The following is a 16,082-nucleotide window of genomic DNA, read 5'->3' as shown; positions in this document are numbered from 1 at the left end:
ATAGAGAAAATTAATGAGTGTATACACCAAGGGCAATGATATCTCTAACATACTACTTTCACTGCTCTTAAAAACTACTGTCATTATTCAGCCCAAAGTCTATATCCACTCTCCCCAAGCCATTAACTTAGTGGCACAAAGAACGCCAGTTTCAGCTCCATTTCTGTAAATACAAGAGTACTGATCAATTGATTTCATGTAATTTTTGTGAAGGGAAATGTCATTAGCATAAAAATTAGAATAAAAGAACAAACAAGGCCTATGAGGGCCACCCATCAAAATTTCTTTCTCCATGAACTTTAATAGAGTTCTCTCAGAAGCTTAATCAGTTTCATTGCTCCTTCCCCCTCCCCCTTCAGCTGATTCTCAGTACTGCTTAATCTCTTCTGGAGCATATTTAGTAAATCAGGCTGGGTTTTTAAAAAAATTGTATAAAAACTTGCCTGTTTATTAAAATCTTTTGAGGATGGGGATAGGGTCTTTTCTGTTGTGCCACCCTGCCCATAGAATGCCTTTCTAAACATTTGGCTGTCACCAAAGTATTTGTCCAGTTTAGAGCTTTTAAAACTTGTATTTTAAATTGTTTTTCATTTTTGTTCCATTTTCATTTTTGTACGTTTCTTTAATTTAATTTGACATAATGGGGCAACAAGTCTAAAATAAATCTGATGGTGTATGTGTGCATTTAAGTTAAGAGATTATGAAAGCAAAATATCTCATTTGAAAATAATTTTCAGTGATTGTAGTCCCATAGTTCAACAAGTTGCTTCTGAAAAAGAGGCAGGTGCTTCTTTGGTTTAGGTGTAATATGGCTGAGCGAAGTATTTTTCTTGCTAATAATAATAAAAAATCTCTGCCAAACCACTGACCCTGGCGCTGGGCCCTGACTCTCCTCTTGTTGTTTGAAGGTTTCAAGCAGGGGAATATCACAGCGTTCCCTGAGGCAGCTATAGCCCCCTAGCCCTGAGGGCCTTCAGTAAAACTGGCCTCAGAAGAGCTCGGCTAAGAGAGCTTGATATATGCTTGAGGCGGCAAGTGAAGGCCCCTTGAAAAGGAAAAAAGGCCTCCAAATAATGAACGTGAGAACGAGGCAACAAGTGCTGATGCAGAGGCAGGGCTGTCCTGTTAAGGCACTTAGCCCCACCCCCTTCCCATGTGACCCTGAGAGGCCGGGGAAACGCTGCCACTTATCCTCTGCGGCGGCAAATGCGGCCCCCGGCCTCAAGCCCTTGACTACCAGCTGGGTGGGGGCCGAATTCTTGCATAATTTCTTTTACGCTTGGATGAAATTTTTCAGAGAATGAACAAATATTCACTTCTATACTTGCATTTGTAACTACTTCTAGTATTAAGCACAGACTGGTACTTGAGAACCTTTTGTTATATAGACTTATGTATCAGTGAGCATCACACATAATTAGTGCAAGCTTTCATACACCTGTACACTTGCCCACATTTTCTATCCATTCCTTCTTTATGACAGAGCATGTGGATAAGTAATCATGCATCTTTGCGTATTTCACACTATTGCACGTTGAGTCTACGTATTGGCAAAACTGGTAACTAACCCTAAATTCAACCAAAGCATTTCAAAAAATAATTTCAAATTTCAAAAAATTATTTTTATGATGACATGGCACTTTGGAGCTACCTCATTAATTGCAGTTGACATGGGGCAAAACTGTCAACTGTGATTGTTGCTTCTGAGGTTTGTTTTTATTTTACAATATATGGTTTTGGAGTGACGTAATTTAAATCTTCTGTTATTGTCTTCCTGCTAAAACTACCATTCCCTGATCTGCTGTTGTAGGTATGGTATGGGTACCTCTACTTTCCCCAGTGCTGGTAAATCACCTTGGTAGTTGGCATTGTTCAGTGTGAAATATAGCATGAGGAGAAAGACTTAAAGATCCTATCTACGTTTTGGTCTTTTGGATCCCACAATCCATGGGGCGATATTCTTCACCCTCCCCTTCCTCCCTTTCCAGGGCCATTTCCAATTGTAGAAAAGTTTATTCCCAGGTTTGAAGAAGTTGCTTGTACTAATAGCTGCACCAATTGGACAGCTGTAATTGGGACAGGGAAGAGGGTGAATGAGCACAAAAAAAGGTGAAATCCTTCCTTTCTTTTTGTTCTGAGCCACATTCATACAAGAGTCACAAAGGTCAATCTCATTCCCTCCCCCTCCCCACTACAGCCACCTGATTGGTGTTCCTCGACTATGGGAATAAATTTTCCTATGATTTGAAATGGCTCTGGGTGGGAAGGGGAGGACAGGGAAGATTTGAGACTGACTCTACTTTCCACTAGTGGTTCAGCAGAATCCAAGCTACTATATTTTATTAATCTGGAGTGAGAATTTACTCTTGCATCAGACTGGGATGTATAGACATAAATGATCTGAGGTAAAATTTAACTCCATGGAAAATGGAGTGTATCAGATTCAAAAGAACATAAGAAAAGCCCTGTTATATCAGAAAACAGATGCACCTAGCCCTACATCCTTCCCTAGTGTTGGCTAACAATATGCTCTCAGAAAGTCCAAAGGCTGGACGTGAAAATAACACTTTTGCCCACAATGTTTCCCCCTCAACACCTGTATTCAGTGGCATACTGTCTCTGAAAATGGAGGTTCCATTTAACCATCATGACTAATAGCTAATAATAGACCTATCCTCCATGAAATTGTTTAATTTTAAAGCCATCTAAGCTATAGACCATACCCACATTTTGGCTGTGAATTCAGTAAATTAAGAATTATGTGAAGAAATACCTTCTTATTTCTAATTAAATTCAATCAAGATGATCAGTTGAGATGGTAGTCATCAAGTTATTACTTGATAAGCTTGCCTCCACTGATGGCTACTGCATTAAGCTAACATTCAAAAACTATTCAAAAATACATTATTAAAAATCCATGATAGTAGCACTTGAGAAACAGTTCTGTGAACAACAGACTTTTCTCATACATACACACACTCTGTCACACAAATATAAATTATACCAGTAGCTTGCTTTGATAAAATTATTATTAAATAAAGTAATATTTATGAAAATAGTAAGAAAACAATATATAAGGCTTCAATGTAACAAATTAAGATTTTAAGAAGTTTATTAAAGGCGATGTTTGGGAGATGGAGATGAAAATAAGAAATATGAGAAACCAGGTGGATGGTGGAATGGGTAAAGTATATTACAATTTTTTACTTCTGTATTTATTTAGTGGGTGTTTGAAATTAACGAAGCAAAGCTAAAAATAAATTTTATTGATTTATCTTTTCATTAATACTTTACAAGAAATAATGCTAACATTTATTTTAAAATAAATAAAAGAAATTCAGTTCCATCTAATTTGGTGTCCTCCGAAGCCTGGTGCCCTAGGCAAACATCTGGTTCACCTATATGATTGGGCTGGCCTTGGCTGTTGGTCCAGCAAATCTCAAATAAGTTAACTGGAAGAAAGCAGTGGTTGACTGAACAGAGGTAGATTTTGTCTGCTTGACTGTTGTTGTTCCAACTTGGAATCTTTAGTAAAGAAGTTGCTGGCTGCACACAAAAAAAGTACTGGAAGTGTATTTACTGTTCTCCTGTCCCCACATGCAGGGATTCTCCTATAGAAGAGATGTGTCAGTGAGAGCTTCCTTCTTTCTCAGTTTGGCTGTACTGTTCAGAAAATGAGTGGAATAGAAAAGTCTGTGGCATTTTTCTAAGAGATCAGATAGGAGGTAGAAAGGTTGCCATAAATCTCCTCAAAACTGGGCAGCTTAATTTTTTTGTAATGCAAGGTATACAGTGATTATAAACATCAAGCATGTTAATTTTAGCAGTGGTTATGTTAAATGCAACTATCACAAATGGTTAGGGAAGACTCAAAGGAAGCAAAATTTTGCCTAATCTTTTTTGTCATGCCTTAGCAATGTACATTTAGATATTTTCAGGTTAAAGCCCAATCGAAAGTTTTATTCACCCATATGTTTAATCCAAATTTAAAGTGAATGATAGTTGGTAATAAAAAAATCTTTAAATCAGTGGCACTTGACTTTTTGATGTAAAGCTCAGAGAAGAAGAGTGAGGAAAATGCAAGTCAGCAGATAACGTAACTGACAGAGAGGTTTCCAGTCAGTTGATTTACATGGATCTAGTCACTGTTCTTATGAGCTGGTCTTTCCAAAGTGTCACATGGTTGGATCACTAGTTGGAAGAGAAATTCTATAGAAGCAGTGTTTCATGTTTGCTGAAGCTGCACTATTCTGTAGTGCTACCCTTGCTAGGCACAAGGGGAAATGTTTTGTTTGTGCATCCTAGCATGCAGATAATGCTGCAGGCAGAGAGATAGAAGCAAACATTACACTTACTCTGGTTTCTCTTCAGATCTCATAAAGATTACACTTAACCCTCTCACCTGGATGTCAGGCAGCATTTGTGGCCTTTTCTCAATAGGGTATGAACTGCAGTCCATAATGCACGTATACACACATAGTAATGCTTTTAAGGACACCTGTAAGAAAGTTTTCGCCAGACGAATAAAAGCCATTTAATTTTTTATGGGAAATTAATGCTTTAAAAATTTCTTCTCCCTCCTCTCTGTGTTGCTTTCCCCCCATGAAATTGCAGTCCTGGTGCATTAACAACATATAATGTAAAGTTTTGTCTTTGGGGAAAAGAGGAAAATTCACATGCCAGTGCCACAGAGTGGGTAGAAAGGTTGGTTCTACAAATTTGTGAAGTACCTCAAGCAGACAAATATGTACACGTTTCTGTTTAACATGAACTTTCCTGTCCATCCTTGTGTCATGATAAACTGCTGCTCTGAATCTTATTCTAAACTCTCTCTCTCTCTCTCTCTCTCTCTCTCTCTCTCTCTCTCTCTCTCTCACACACACACACACACACACACACACACACACACACAGAGCTTCTGACAGAATCTTTACAAATCAGGAACATCTTTGGTGTACCACACAGTAAATAATTTTTAGAAGCTAGATGGTGTCTTGCCCTGACCTGGACAGTCCAGGCTAGCCAGGTCTTGTCAGATCTCAGAAGCTGAGCAGAGTCAACCCTGGTTAGTACTTGGATGGCAGACCACTAAGGAGGTCCAGGGTTGCTACACAGCGGCAGACAGTGGCAAACCACCTCTGAATGTCTCTAGCCTTGAAAAACCTCTGGGGTCACCATAAACTAACTGCAATTTGATGGCAAAAACAAAAAATGGTATGGAAGAAGCGTTAGCTGTATTTTCTCAGTGACATTCAGAATAACACCTGAGTAATGCGATACTATTTTTTTTTAAAAAAAAGCAAACCAAAAGATAACTTCTGACACTTTATTTTTTTTTCATTACTCGTCTTATGCACAAAACTAAAAGGTTGCAGGACTGCTGTTTTCTTTATTGAAAAGTAGAAAACAATGACAAATCATTCTGTACACTAGTGCTGACATCACCATATTGGTTCATGGAGCATCTTGTGCTATTATTTGCCGGAAGTGCTTCTGTAAAATGGCTAAATCTTTTTAATCTTTTGTACTGAGATGCAGACCATCATTGCTATCAGAAGAACAATGGAAAGCCTATGCCCTAGTGGTAGCCTGCCATTGAACATCATGATAGTATAGATTAGTAAGAGCTCTTACTTTTCGGGTTTCTGTTTGTTACCATCACAGAGTCTGTGTTTTGACTTGTAAAGAATTTTCATTGATCATCCAAGTGCTTTAATGTCCAAGAAGTTCGTGCATTTAAAAAAATGTTTAAAGCCCTTTCAGTGATTGGTGTGTGTATATAGTTTCTGTGTAAAATATCTCCAGCAAGGTTGGTTTTCATCACCGCTGATAATAATCCAAATAACTCAGATCCAGCCACCTCCTAAAATCATGTTTCAGAAAACTCTTGAGGTACAGCATTATTTTTTTGTATTTCTCTCCATCCTACACAAAATCTGGTGGAATAGTTGTATTTTTGATGCCACCTTAAAATGGCATAATTAAACTTACTGATTAGTTGAGCTCTTTTGTGCTTGTGGTTGTTCACTTGTTTGGAGTTTGTCTTGTTTTAAATCCACAACAGAATGAGAACCTCAACCAAAAGTATTTTCTTGGGTTTACTGTGGTTTGGTCTCTTCATAAGGAGGTACTGGATCCTGACAAAACTGGATGTGGTCCCCTTCCACGGAGGCCTTCATGGTGGCTTCTTCATAGGATGGAGGCAAGCATATAGTGAGAAAGCTGGTTTCTGGCAGGAGAGTTGAATAGTGAAAGTTCTGCTCACTGCTCCAGGGCAGCACTGACAGGAAATCAGTCACTTCATGCTCAGGAAGGGACTCTGGGAGGTCAGTGCTGAAGATCTGGGCCTGAGGGTTGCGACGCTGGCAACGTCTGTAGAGGAAGAGCAACAGGAATGCCAAGAAAAGCATCATGGTAGCAGGCAGTATGATGCATAAGAATGGCTCTATATCTTCTTTGGTTGAGCTTACTTTATGCTGACTCTGTAATTGCAGCCAAGAGAAAAAAAGTGTCAAATATTTGGGAGTGTTTTATCAATTCCCCCCGCTCACTTTGTCATGTCATAATACTTGAACCTATCTGCTATGCCAGTCTACAGCAATATGTGTGTGTATGGAGTCATCCTATAGTATCGGAGTGTGTGTCTATGTGTGTGATTTTGCTTTCTAAATTGTTTTATTTTTGTTTCTGAGTGAGGTTAAGGTATTAATGAATTTTAAACAATCTTATAATCTAGACATTATTTTAAACCAGTATACTAACAGGTACATTCAAAACTACTAATTTGCACGTTAATTACAAAAATGCTAATAAATTTCAGTGAATATTTGGTTCCAGCTCTGGCCGTTGTCACACGGGCCCTTATTTCGTCAGTTTTGCACTAAAAATTGTTTCTTCTGTTATCGTTATTATAACAGATTCTCCCATCTTTTGACGACTGCTTGCACTTCCAGTCAGTCACATTAAAAGGGAAAAGCACAATTCAACAGTCAGTCAAAGTGCTTCCGGAAACGGGGCCCTAAAAATCCCGCCCCCTTTTTTAAAAAAAAAATTTCCGCATATTTGCGTTATATCACTCTTCTATTATAATGTTGTGCTGGGCCAACCCAAAAGCCAACCGTGATAGGTAGCAGAGGTTTCCCACCCTTGGCAGAATAGTGCTATAGCGCTATAGTGTTATAGCACTATAAGGCTGACGTTTTTTAAAAAAAATTACTTTGAGGCTTAATTGCGGATCGCACTGGGGCTTGTGGGAGTGTAGGGCAGGAGAATCAGTGTTAGGTGAGACAGATGATCAGGGAGATTGAGCATTTTGGTGTTGCAAAGCGTTCACAGTAGATCCAGGGAATTCACATGGAAGTGGATAAAGACAACATAAAGAGCCACGAACCGTGAATTGGGGAGAATGGTGAAATCGCAAGAGAGCCGGAATAAGGTGAGAATTCAGCGGGAGATGGCGCTAGTTTGGCGCTAAATTTATGGCCGTGTGACGACGGCCTCTATCATATGTTTATATAATTTATGTTGTTTTTTTCATAAATAATAAGAAAATATTTATTAAAAAATCTTTGTTCAAAACTATAACAAATGTAAGCAGCATATGTAGGAAAAGGAAGTGTGGCTCTGCTTGAGGTTTTATTAATGGGTGGCTCTTTTGATGAAAGAGTTAAAGCTGAACAGAAGGTTTAACAATAATGGGAAACAGGTTATTACACGTGGGGACCTGCAAGGACTTGGGGAAGGCATCTGATTTTCCTCTCCCCTATCATGTCCTCTTTCCTTTCTCTGCCACTCACAGCCTTTCTTTTCCTGCTTCCTTCTCTCCTTCTCACTCACCTTTGTCTGCCCCATTCTTTTTTTTCTAGGCTTTTTAATAAACTTTATTGAAACATAAAAAGGTTGTATAATAAGAGCTTAAAAACAACATACATCAAAAGTTAGAAATCAAAACATTGAAAGGCACTAAATATTGAAGTATCTAACAGTATTACTAAACAATTAAAGAACAACAAATCAACAAAACTTATTTACAATCATAGATAGAACTACAGTTAACAACATGTCTACATCATAAAAGCAGGAACTTTTTGGGGTGGGTGAAGTGGAATATTGCTTCATTACTTGCTATAAAGTCAATTATAGGTTGCTATATTTCAGAAAAATCAGAAATATATTGATCAGATTCGGTCTGCTTCTGTTGGTCTAGGATTTTCTCCATTACAAATATGTGCCATATTTTCCTGTACCAATTAGATAAAGGGAGTTTACTGCTCTTCCAAGCTGCTGCAATTACTAAGCGGTCTGCTGCACAAAAAAAAGCTATTAAATTAAGTCTTAACAGGGGTATGCCAGTATTTTGAAAGAAATTCAACAACATCACTTCCTGCCTAAAAGAAATTAGATAGGTTGTACTTGTTACAATAGATATTTGGATTTGAATTATTGAATGATTGAACATGTTTACAAGACCTTTAAGTATTAAAATATGAACCTCAGTTTCCACATTGTTTCCAGCAGGTTAATTGCTGGTTACAGCCCATATGATGAATTTTAACTGGTGTAAGATACCGTCTCATTAATATTTTAAACATCTGGGTTTTAATGTTGATTGATCTAGAAGTAGCCAATTTAGATTGCCAGATCTGTTGCCATTGATCTTTAGAAAGTATAAAACTAAGGTCTCACTGGCAGTTTTCAAGAAGAGGCTGGATGAATATTTGTCAGGAGATGCTTTAGGCTCATCCTGCATTGGGCGGGGGGTTGGACTAGAAGGTCTGTATGGCCCCTTCCAGCTCTGTGATTCTGTTTCTGTGCCAAGCCTGCACATATGAAGGTGGCTTGTTATTTGTAGTGAATTTAAGAGGAAAATGTTATCAACAACAGAGTTTGGGCTAACCTCAGATTATTCCAAAACATTACAGGCAGTTTTTTGAATAAACAAAACTCTGCTCTATGTATATCCAATCTAATGTTGGAAATGGATTTAGTTTTTAATAGTCTTGCTAGGAATGACATATCCTGATATAGATTTAGATCTGGGTAACTGAGTCCTCCCTGATTCCTAGGTTTATTCAGAGTGTTAAAACTGATTCTAGGTGTTTTGTTGTTCCATATAAAGTCATTAAAAGATTGTTCAACCTTCTTAAAAATGTGTTTGGGAGAGGAATTAGTAAAGTTCTAAAGAAAAAGATAAATTTAGGTAGAATAAATGATTGATCAAATTAATTTTCTCTAGCCATGAAAATTGTAGGTTATTCCAGTGCTAGTGCTGAAGAGTGTTGAATGATGTAAGTCCTGAAAATTGTTTAAATAAAACATTTAGATCAAGCAGAATCTTAATCTCCAAGTGATGCCAGAATGTAGAAACCCAATTATACTCGTAAGAATTTTCAATTTGGAAGGTAGGCATTTGAGAGAGATGTGTTGGAAATATTACTGTTTTAATATGGTTAACCTGAAGACCCTAAATTGCTGAAAATTAAGTAAATTCTGTATCAACAGCTGAAATGGATTGTAAAGGGTTAGGTAAGTATAAACCTGTATCATTTGCAAACAAGCTGAGTTTCATCTCCTTAGCTTTTAGCTTGGTACCAAGAATTGGGGGGGGGGGGGTAGCAATGGCTAGGGGTTCAATGGAGGAGTGGTGGAGAGTACCCTCAAGTCATAGTTGGCTTATGGTGACCCTTGGTGGAGTTTTCATGGCAAGAGACTAACAGGTAGTTTGCCATTGCCTGCCTCTGCAACCCTGGTCTTTGTTGGAGGTTTCCCATCCAATTACTAACCAAGGTTGACCCCTCTTAGCTTCTGAGATCTACAATAACAAGATCAGGTTCACTTGGGCTATCTAGGTCAGGGCAGGGTTTCAATAAAAAGGGCAAAAAGTAGGGGTGAAAGTGAACAGCCTTGTCTGGTACCCCACGACATCAGAAAGTCTTTCGAAGATAGGTTGTTTATTCAGATTTGGACCACTAGAGACCACTAGAGGGCTTGGATGGGGCACAGAAAATATCCCCAAAATTCCATGTGACTCAGGAGTGAGATTAGGTATTTAAGATCTATATCAATCAATTGTATAAGAGACTATTTTCCCTGTTGTAATCTATGATGTCAAGTGCCCTCACTCTTCACCTTACCCCCTTTACCCCCTTCTCCACCCAGAACCCTCTCCCTTACAGCCCACTTGCTAAACCAGTTTCAGTTGCTTGCCAGGCCCAGTTGCTCTCCCTTACAGCCCACCAGCTAAACCAGGCCCAGTGGCTTGGTGAGTAATCTGCAAGGACTTAAGGGGGGAAATCACTTTTCTCTGTATCCCCATCCCCACGCTATTTCCCCTTTCCATTTTCCTGGCAGCCTCCATATGCTCATCTTTGGCCACATTCTTCTGTCCTTCAAGCCCATTAACAACTTATCTTTTATCTTCCCCCCTCTTCATCTATATTTATTTATTAATTTACTTCATTTGTATACTGCCTTTTGTCCAGCATGGGTATTCAAAGCAGCTTACATAATTCTCCTTGCCTCTGTATTATCCTCACAATTCTGAGAGGTAGGTTAGCTGAGAGTGTGTGACTGGATCAAAATCACCCAATGATCTTCCACAATAGAGTGGTGATTTGAACCTGGGTCTCCCAGATCCTACTCTGAAATTCTAACCACTATGCTACACTGGGTGGGAGGCTGCTGTTGAACAGTAGCAGTCAGCTAAGCCTGGGTGAATCATGCAAGTTATGTGGTATCAAGGCTCCCAGTAATTGTTTCTGGGAGTGACCCCAATAAGTCCTCCCTCAAAGACCCATATAGCCCTGGAAAAGGCCCTGTTTTGTAAACGGATGACATCAAAAATCGCACGAGGAAGCTGGCAGCCTTCTGTGAGTATTGCGCTATTTTTAGACTGTGAGGAAATGGCCAAGGTTAACTACTGGTAGTTTGATATCGCTATATAGCTGCAGTAAGTTTTTTTGTAGTTTATATGTGTTATTGTTAATTTTGTTGTTTTCAGTTTTTTATTTTGTTGTTAGCTGCTCCCACACTTTTAGGGAGAACAAGATAAAAACATTTTACATTTTAAAAACTGGATTGCTGATGGAAGTTACTGTGGAAAATAAGAGACCATCAAAAGTTTGAAACTGCCATTCAGGAATGATGTGAATGATTTTATTTATAGTTACTTAAGGGAGAAGTGAAATTCTTGTCTAATTGTCTAAGTACACATTTGAAGTTGAGAAGTGGTATGTGTAGAGATACATAGTCATGGAGACAAACCAGTTCAATTTCTCACCAATATGCTTTGTATTTGCTAAGATTTTGTTCCTTATGGGTGGATCATGATGTGGTAGCCAAGGTGCTGTCACCACAAACATGTCTAGTTGCTTCTGTCTTCCCCGTAGTTTACTGCACATTTCTCTGAGAAGGAATATAATCAAGTCCAGCTGCAGGGAATGATGTGGAGTGTGATGGGAAAACTTAGAGAATAATAATGGCATAAAACATGGGGGATTGCATGTAGAAATTACAAGGCAAAAGTAACACCGAGCTGCCATTATTAGCAAAGCTGTATAGACAGTAATGTCTCATTCCACTCTGACTATAAATAAAGCCATCAAGATTTTCTGTGGCTCATCAGCTACAAAGTAAATAATGTTAGATTAGTAAGGGTTGATTCATACAAGCTAATGGATTCCATGCAATCCCACGAATATTATGTGTTAGTTAATATATGATGTTGGTATCAATACACAATGGATGCATATTAATGACTGTGGTGGCCCAAAAATGTTCCCTAATAATCATGGACCTCACAAACTTATGAGGATGTATCAAAATAATGTTAGGTCACAATATACTTAACTACACATGAAACTTCATTCATATAGTCAAGGTGTAGACCCTTTTTTCTTCATGGAAGTGGCTTTTCTGTGCCAAATATTGTGTGTAATTTCTTTTCATTTTATGCATACTATTATGCAAATGTGCAAAGATAGCACTATTAAGGAAAATCTTATGCTTGTTAAATGTGACTTTGTACAAGATTACATCATAAACCAAATGATGCGGGAAGGGGGGTAGTTGTGAATTTCCTGCATTGTTCAGGGAGTTGGACTAGATGAGCCTGGAGGTCCCTTCCAATCCTATGATTCTATGATCCTATGAAATCATATCAACATCATTATATAGAGCTGGGGATTTATACAGCAGTCAGAAGTGCACTGCTTTCTATGTAAAATAGATTAATGAACTAAAAAACAATGCTAAAGTAAAAATATATCAACTTTAAATCATCTTTGCTAACAAATAATAGCTAAGGAAGCATATAATAATCATATTAGAATATTAGACTCTGTCCATGAAATCTATCATGAAACAAGAAGAGTGTATTCATGGCAAAGTTATGACAAAGGATAGCTTGACCAGTGATTAAAATTGGACAATGTGTTAAAAAGGCGCTTAAAAGCTCTTTAAAATGTAACATGGTGTATAACAATCCTTTAAGTACAATTTTTCACTTGATTTTAATATACAAAATAGCAGCTTGCAAGACTAGTTTTGTGGATAGTAAAAAAACCAAACAGTCTGTGACTTAAGAAATTAAGCAGACAGGAACTGCTTACATTAAAATAAATGCTTTGAAATACAGGGGCAAAAGGAAAGTTGTGACTTTTCTCTTTCATCCCATTTTGGTACAATTTGCAGCCTAATGGTTTAATCATAAATAGGAGGCATTCCAAATGAGTCTTAAGTGTGCCATCTATCCTTTGTTTTTTATATCTCATCAGGGAAAGGAGAAATGAATCAATATTTTTAAATGCAGAAGCAGTGGAAGCATTAGCAGCATAGATTTTCAATATGAGTTGTCAGATGTCTTTGAATATTCTATGCTTAGTACTTAAAGAAACTTGTACTCATAGTCAGTTCAAAGATTACCTAAAATATTGCATTTCGTGAGCAGGTATGAGTGATACTGGAAAGAGATTATTTTCCCCCTCAAAATATGAAAGCAGTTTGGAAAAATAGATCACTAGTTGTGGTATGTACATTCATCCCCTTTTAGCTCTCCCATGAGCAGGCTTTCATACTATTTTTAACATTTACGAAATTTGTTTGAATACAGAGGACAGTGGAACAAAATAAATATTTGCATTCAGATGACAAGTGACACCTTTCTGGAACCACTTTAAATTTTCCTTAAAAATTATTGCCTGGTGCCTTTTCACTGAACAAACACTAACACTGTGTAGTACTTTTTATTTCTATCTGGTTGCCTTCATTCTTTGGTTAGGTATTTTGATTGTCAAAAGAGCAGTGAAGAGACACATCAGGCGTGATAAATGTCATTTTTGTAGAAAGTTGCTTATTGATTCACATGTAATGCTACATAATTTATCTCTGACTAGAGTAGCTAAGCTAACACATGGGTAATGTGCACTTCAGGTACTACATAAATACACAGTTATAATAGTAAGTAAGATACAGTATTACCTGGTGTGTTTTTACCCAAATTTGTGTGGGTTTCTTTGATTTGCATTTGTGAAAATTACTCCCAGGATTAAGTTGACCATGAGAATCTACTTGGGTATCTATTGTATATGTGGGTTAATTGACCTGGAATTTTTCAGGAATGATACACAAAAGACAAGCTATGTCTATCAGCCATAATAACTGTACACAGTAAGGGTGTGATCTCAGAAAGTTTATAGAAGTCTGGTTCACACATAAGTTGTTGGTTCTAACATCGAGTGACAAAGTGCATGAGCCATCAGATTAGGTTAGCATTCTGCTAATACAGAAGAGAATAATTTATTGTCTTCTAAGATCTATTGTTCTGAATATACAATGGGCTGGTTATACTTAAATTTAGAGTACTATCCTAACCACCCTTCTAAGTCCATTGACTTCAGTGGACTTAGAAGGATGAAGTTCTGTTCAGGATTGCACTGTAAATGATCTAACTATATAAATGCAGCATTTTAACTATTTCATTTTGGATACAGTATACTTAATGCCTTGTTTAAGAGATTGTGGAGCAAATGTTATCAAGGGATATTAATTTACACCATGAGCAAGTTTGAACCTTAAATCTGCTTCCCCATCTATGAATTCTCTCTGTTTTTCATTATATACTCTGCAGAGCCAGTAAAAGCAAGACAGTGTGTTACTTTCTGACAAGTTTTCCTCCCAGGCCCACCCTCACATTCTGTGAAGTAATTTGTACAGCTTAGAGAAGAAGAATTCAGTGCTGCATATCACTCGCCTTTACATCTGTTGGGAGGGTTTGTAGAGATTAGAGAATCAGAGAGACAGAGACAGAATTTTGAATAATCCTTGTACAAGAAAATATAATTTGTTACAAGTCTAAATTATGGTTATTTATTTTTTCTACCTGCAAATATATCTTCATGAGTTGTAAAATATAAGGAACAGACATCAATCAAACAAAGAAAATTCACTGATTTTTCTGAAAGTCAATCTTTTCTGGTATGATGTTCTGTAAACACAATCCCAATCAAAGCCTCATCCAGTCTAAGAGTGTCACCTAAAACAAGACATTTCCTAAGGTCAGAATACACTAAATGGAGCACAAAGAAGAGTTAAGATACAGACCTGTAGCTGTGTTTCCGGCAAGGGTGCGCCTGGTTCACTTGTTAGCCAGTCATAGCTTCCCCTGTCAGCATGTCCAAATTTCTTCCAACTGCTGCCTAAGAGCCACCTCATGCTTTCAACATGAACGTGCCTCTGTCCTTTGTTTCTTCCTCTTAGTTCAGGTCTTTGGTTTTTGTTTTCTTTTTAATGGTGTACAACCACCTTCTTATGTGTGACCCAGCTGAGAATGTCTCAGCTACAAATTATGTAGAAATTCTTTTCTATTGAGTGGCGATAAAGAAGAAGAAAGTGGCACACCAGCCAGATGAATCTCAGATGCTACTCTGCCTTCCACTCAATCTCTCTGGATTTGCTTCAGTGGCCTACATTACCAGAAAGCTGGCATCAGGTATCAGGGATGGGATAGCGTTCTGATTGGAGGGTTGCCTGCATTAGGATTATTAAAGGGGAATTTGCATGAGAATCTGAAACCACATGGTTCTAATTCAGGGTGGATAAATAATTTTCTAAATTTAGAGATCTAATAAATAGTTTGGGTTGAGGTAGAGAGGAAGGGAGCATCTATGCTTGCACCTCTATAAAGAAAAGAGGGAAATCATCCACATTTAGCATTTTCACTTGAATGTAAACAGCAAAAGCGGTTTCTGGTTAGGCAAGCAAGGGCATAAGGCTGAAAGCTGTGCTGAATTATTTAGGAGTATTAGAATGTAGATGTTAATGATAAATCCGTAGAAATGTTGCTGCCAGAAAAAGGATTGGCCACTGAGAGTATACAATTGCTTTCAATAATGCCAACAATGCATCTGATGTATTTAATTCTGCCTTGTTTATTGCTTCTCAAGGAAAATAATTATTAGACTTAAACTAGATACTGTAAATATTTATTTACACTGATTTAAGTATATTAATGCTATAATATCTCTCTAAGGCAGAGATATAATATAATATAATATAATATAATATAATATAATATAATATAATATAATATAATATAATATAATATAATATAATATTTATTTATTTAATTACATTTTTAGACCGCCCTCCCCGTCAGACGGGCTCAGGGCGGTTTGACAACAAATTAAAAACAGTAAAACATTATAAAAACATTAAAACATCGTATAAAAAACCATTAAAATTGGCGGGTGTAGAATATTAAATATTAAAATGCAGCATTGTCCTGCATGGGTGGTGGAAGGTCTATTAATATAATATATCTCTCTAAGGCAGAGATAATATATCTCTAAGGCAGGCATATATATAAATTAAATCTTCATTGTTCATAGATGATCAGAAGAGTTTTATTGGGGGAGGGGGGAAGAAGTGCTGTCACTTTGTACTTCATTATGATGGCAATAGCTTTTCTCCCACAGACAGGAATGACTGTCCTTACTAAAATGCTTTCTGTGTATAAAAACTAGTGTCATGGCTCAAAAATGTGGTAAAGACCACATAAATGCGTCCTTGTGGTCTATAATAAATTA

General features: G+C 37.4%; 1 protein-coding gene across 1 annotated transcript; it reads right to left on the bottom strand.

Moving 5' to 3' along the window:
- Positions 1-6,098: 6,098 nt before the first annotated feature.
- On the bottom strand, positions 6,099-14,709 carry SMIM28 (small integral membrane protein 28). Its single transcript, XM_054970532.1, has 2 exons — positions 14,599-14,709; positions 6,099-6,482 (listed from the first exon to the last, which is right to left on the bottom strand). Exons 1-2 carry the CDS (start codon positions 14,707-14,709, stop codon positions 6,099-6,101), a joined length of 495 nt encoding a protein of 164 aa, XP_054826507.1.
- Positions 14,710-16,082: the final 1,373 nt, after the last annotated feature.

Source organism: Eublepharis macularius, chromosome 1, assembly GCF_028583425.1.
Source record: "Eublepharis macularius isolate TG4126 chromosome 1, MPM_Emac_v1.0, whole genome shotgun sequence".
Taxonomy (NCBI): domain Eukaryota; kingdom Metazoa; phylum Chordata; class Lepidosauria; order Squamata; family Eublepharidae; genus Eublepharis; species Eublepharis macularius.
The sequence above is the reverse complement of the archived record's forward strand: the minus strand, read 5'-3'. Positions and strand labels throughout refer to the sequence as shown.

Bases quoted from the DNA above. Each gene is read 5' to 3' on its own strand.
- SMIM28 (XM_054970532.1), bottom strand. From the start codon at position 14,709: ATGAGGTGGCTCTTAGGCAGCAGTTGGAAGAAATTTGGACATGCTGAC. The intron at 6,483-14,598 runs GTCTGTATCTTA...CTGCAATTACAG, and splicing joins TGCCGGAAACACAGCTACAG to AGTCAGCATAAAGTAAGCTC.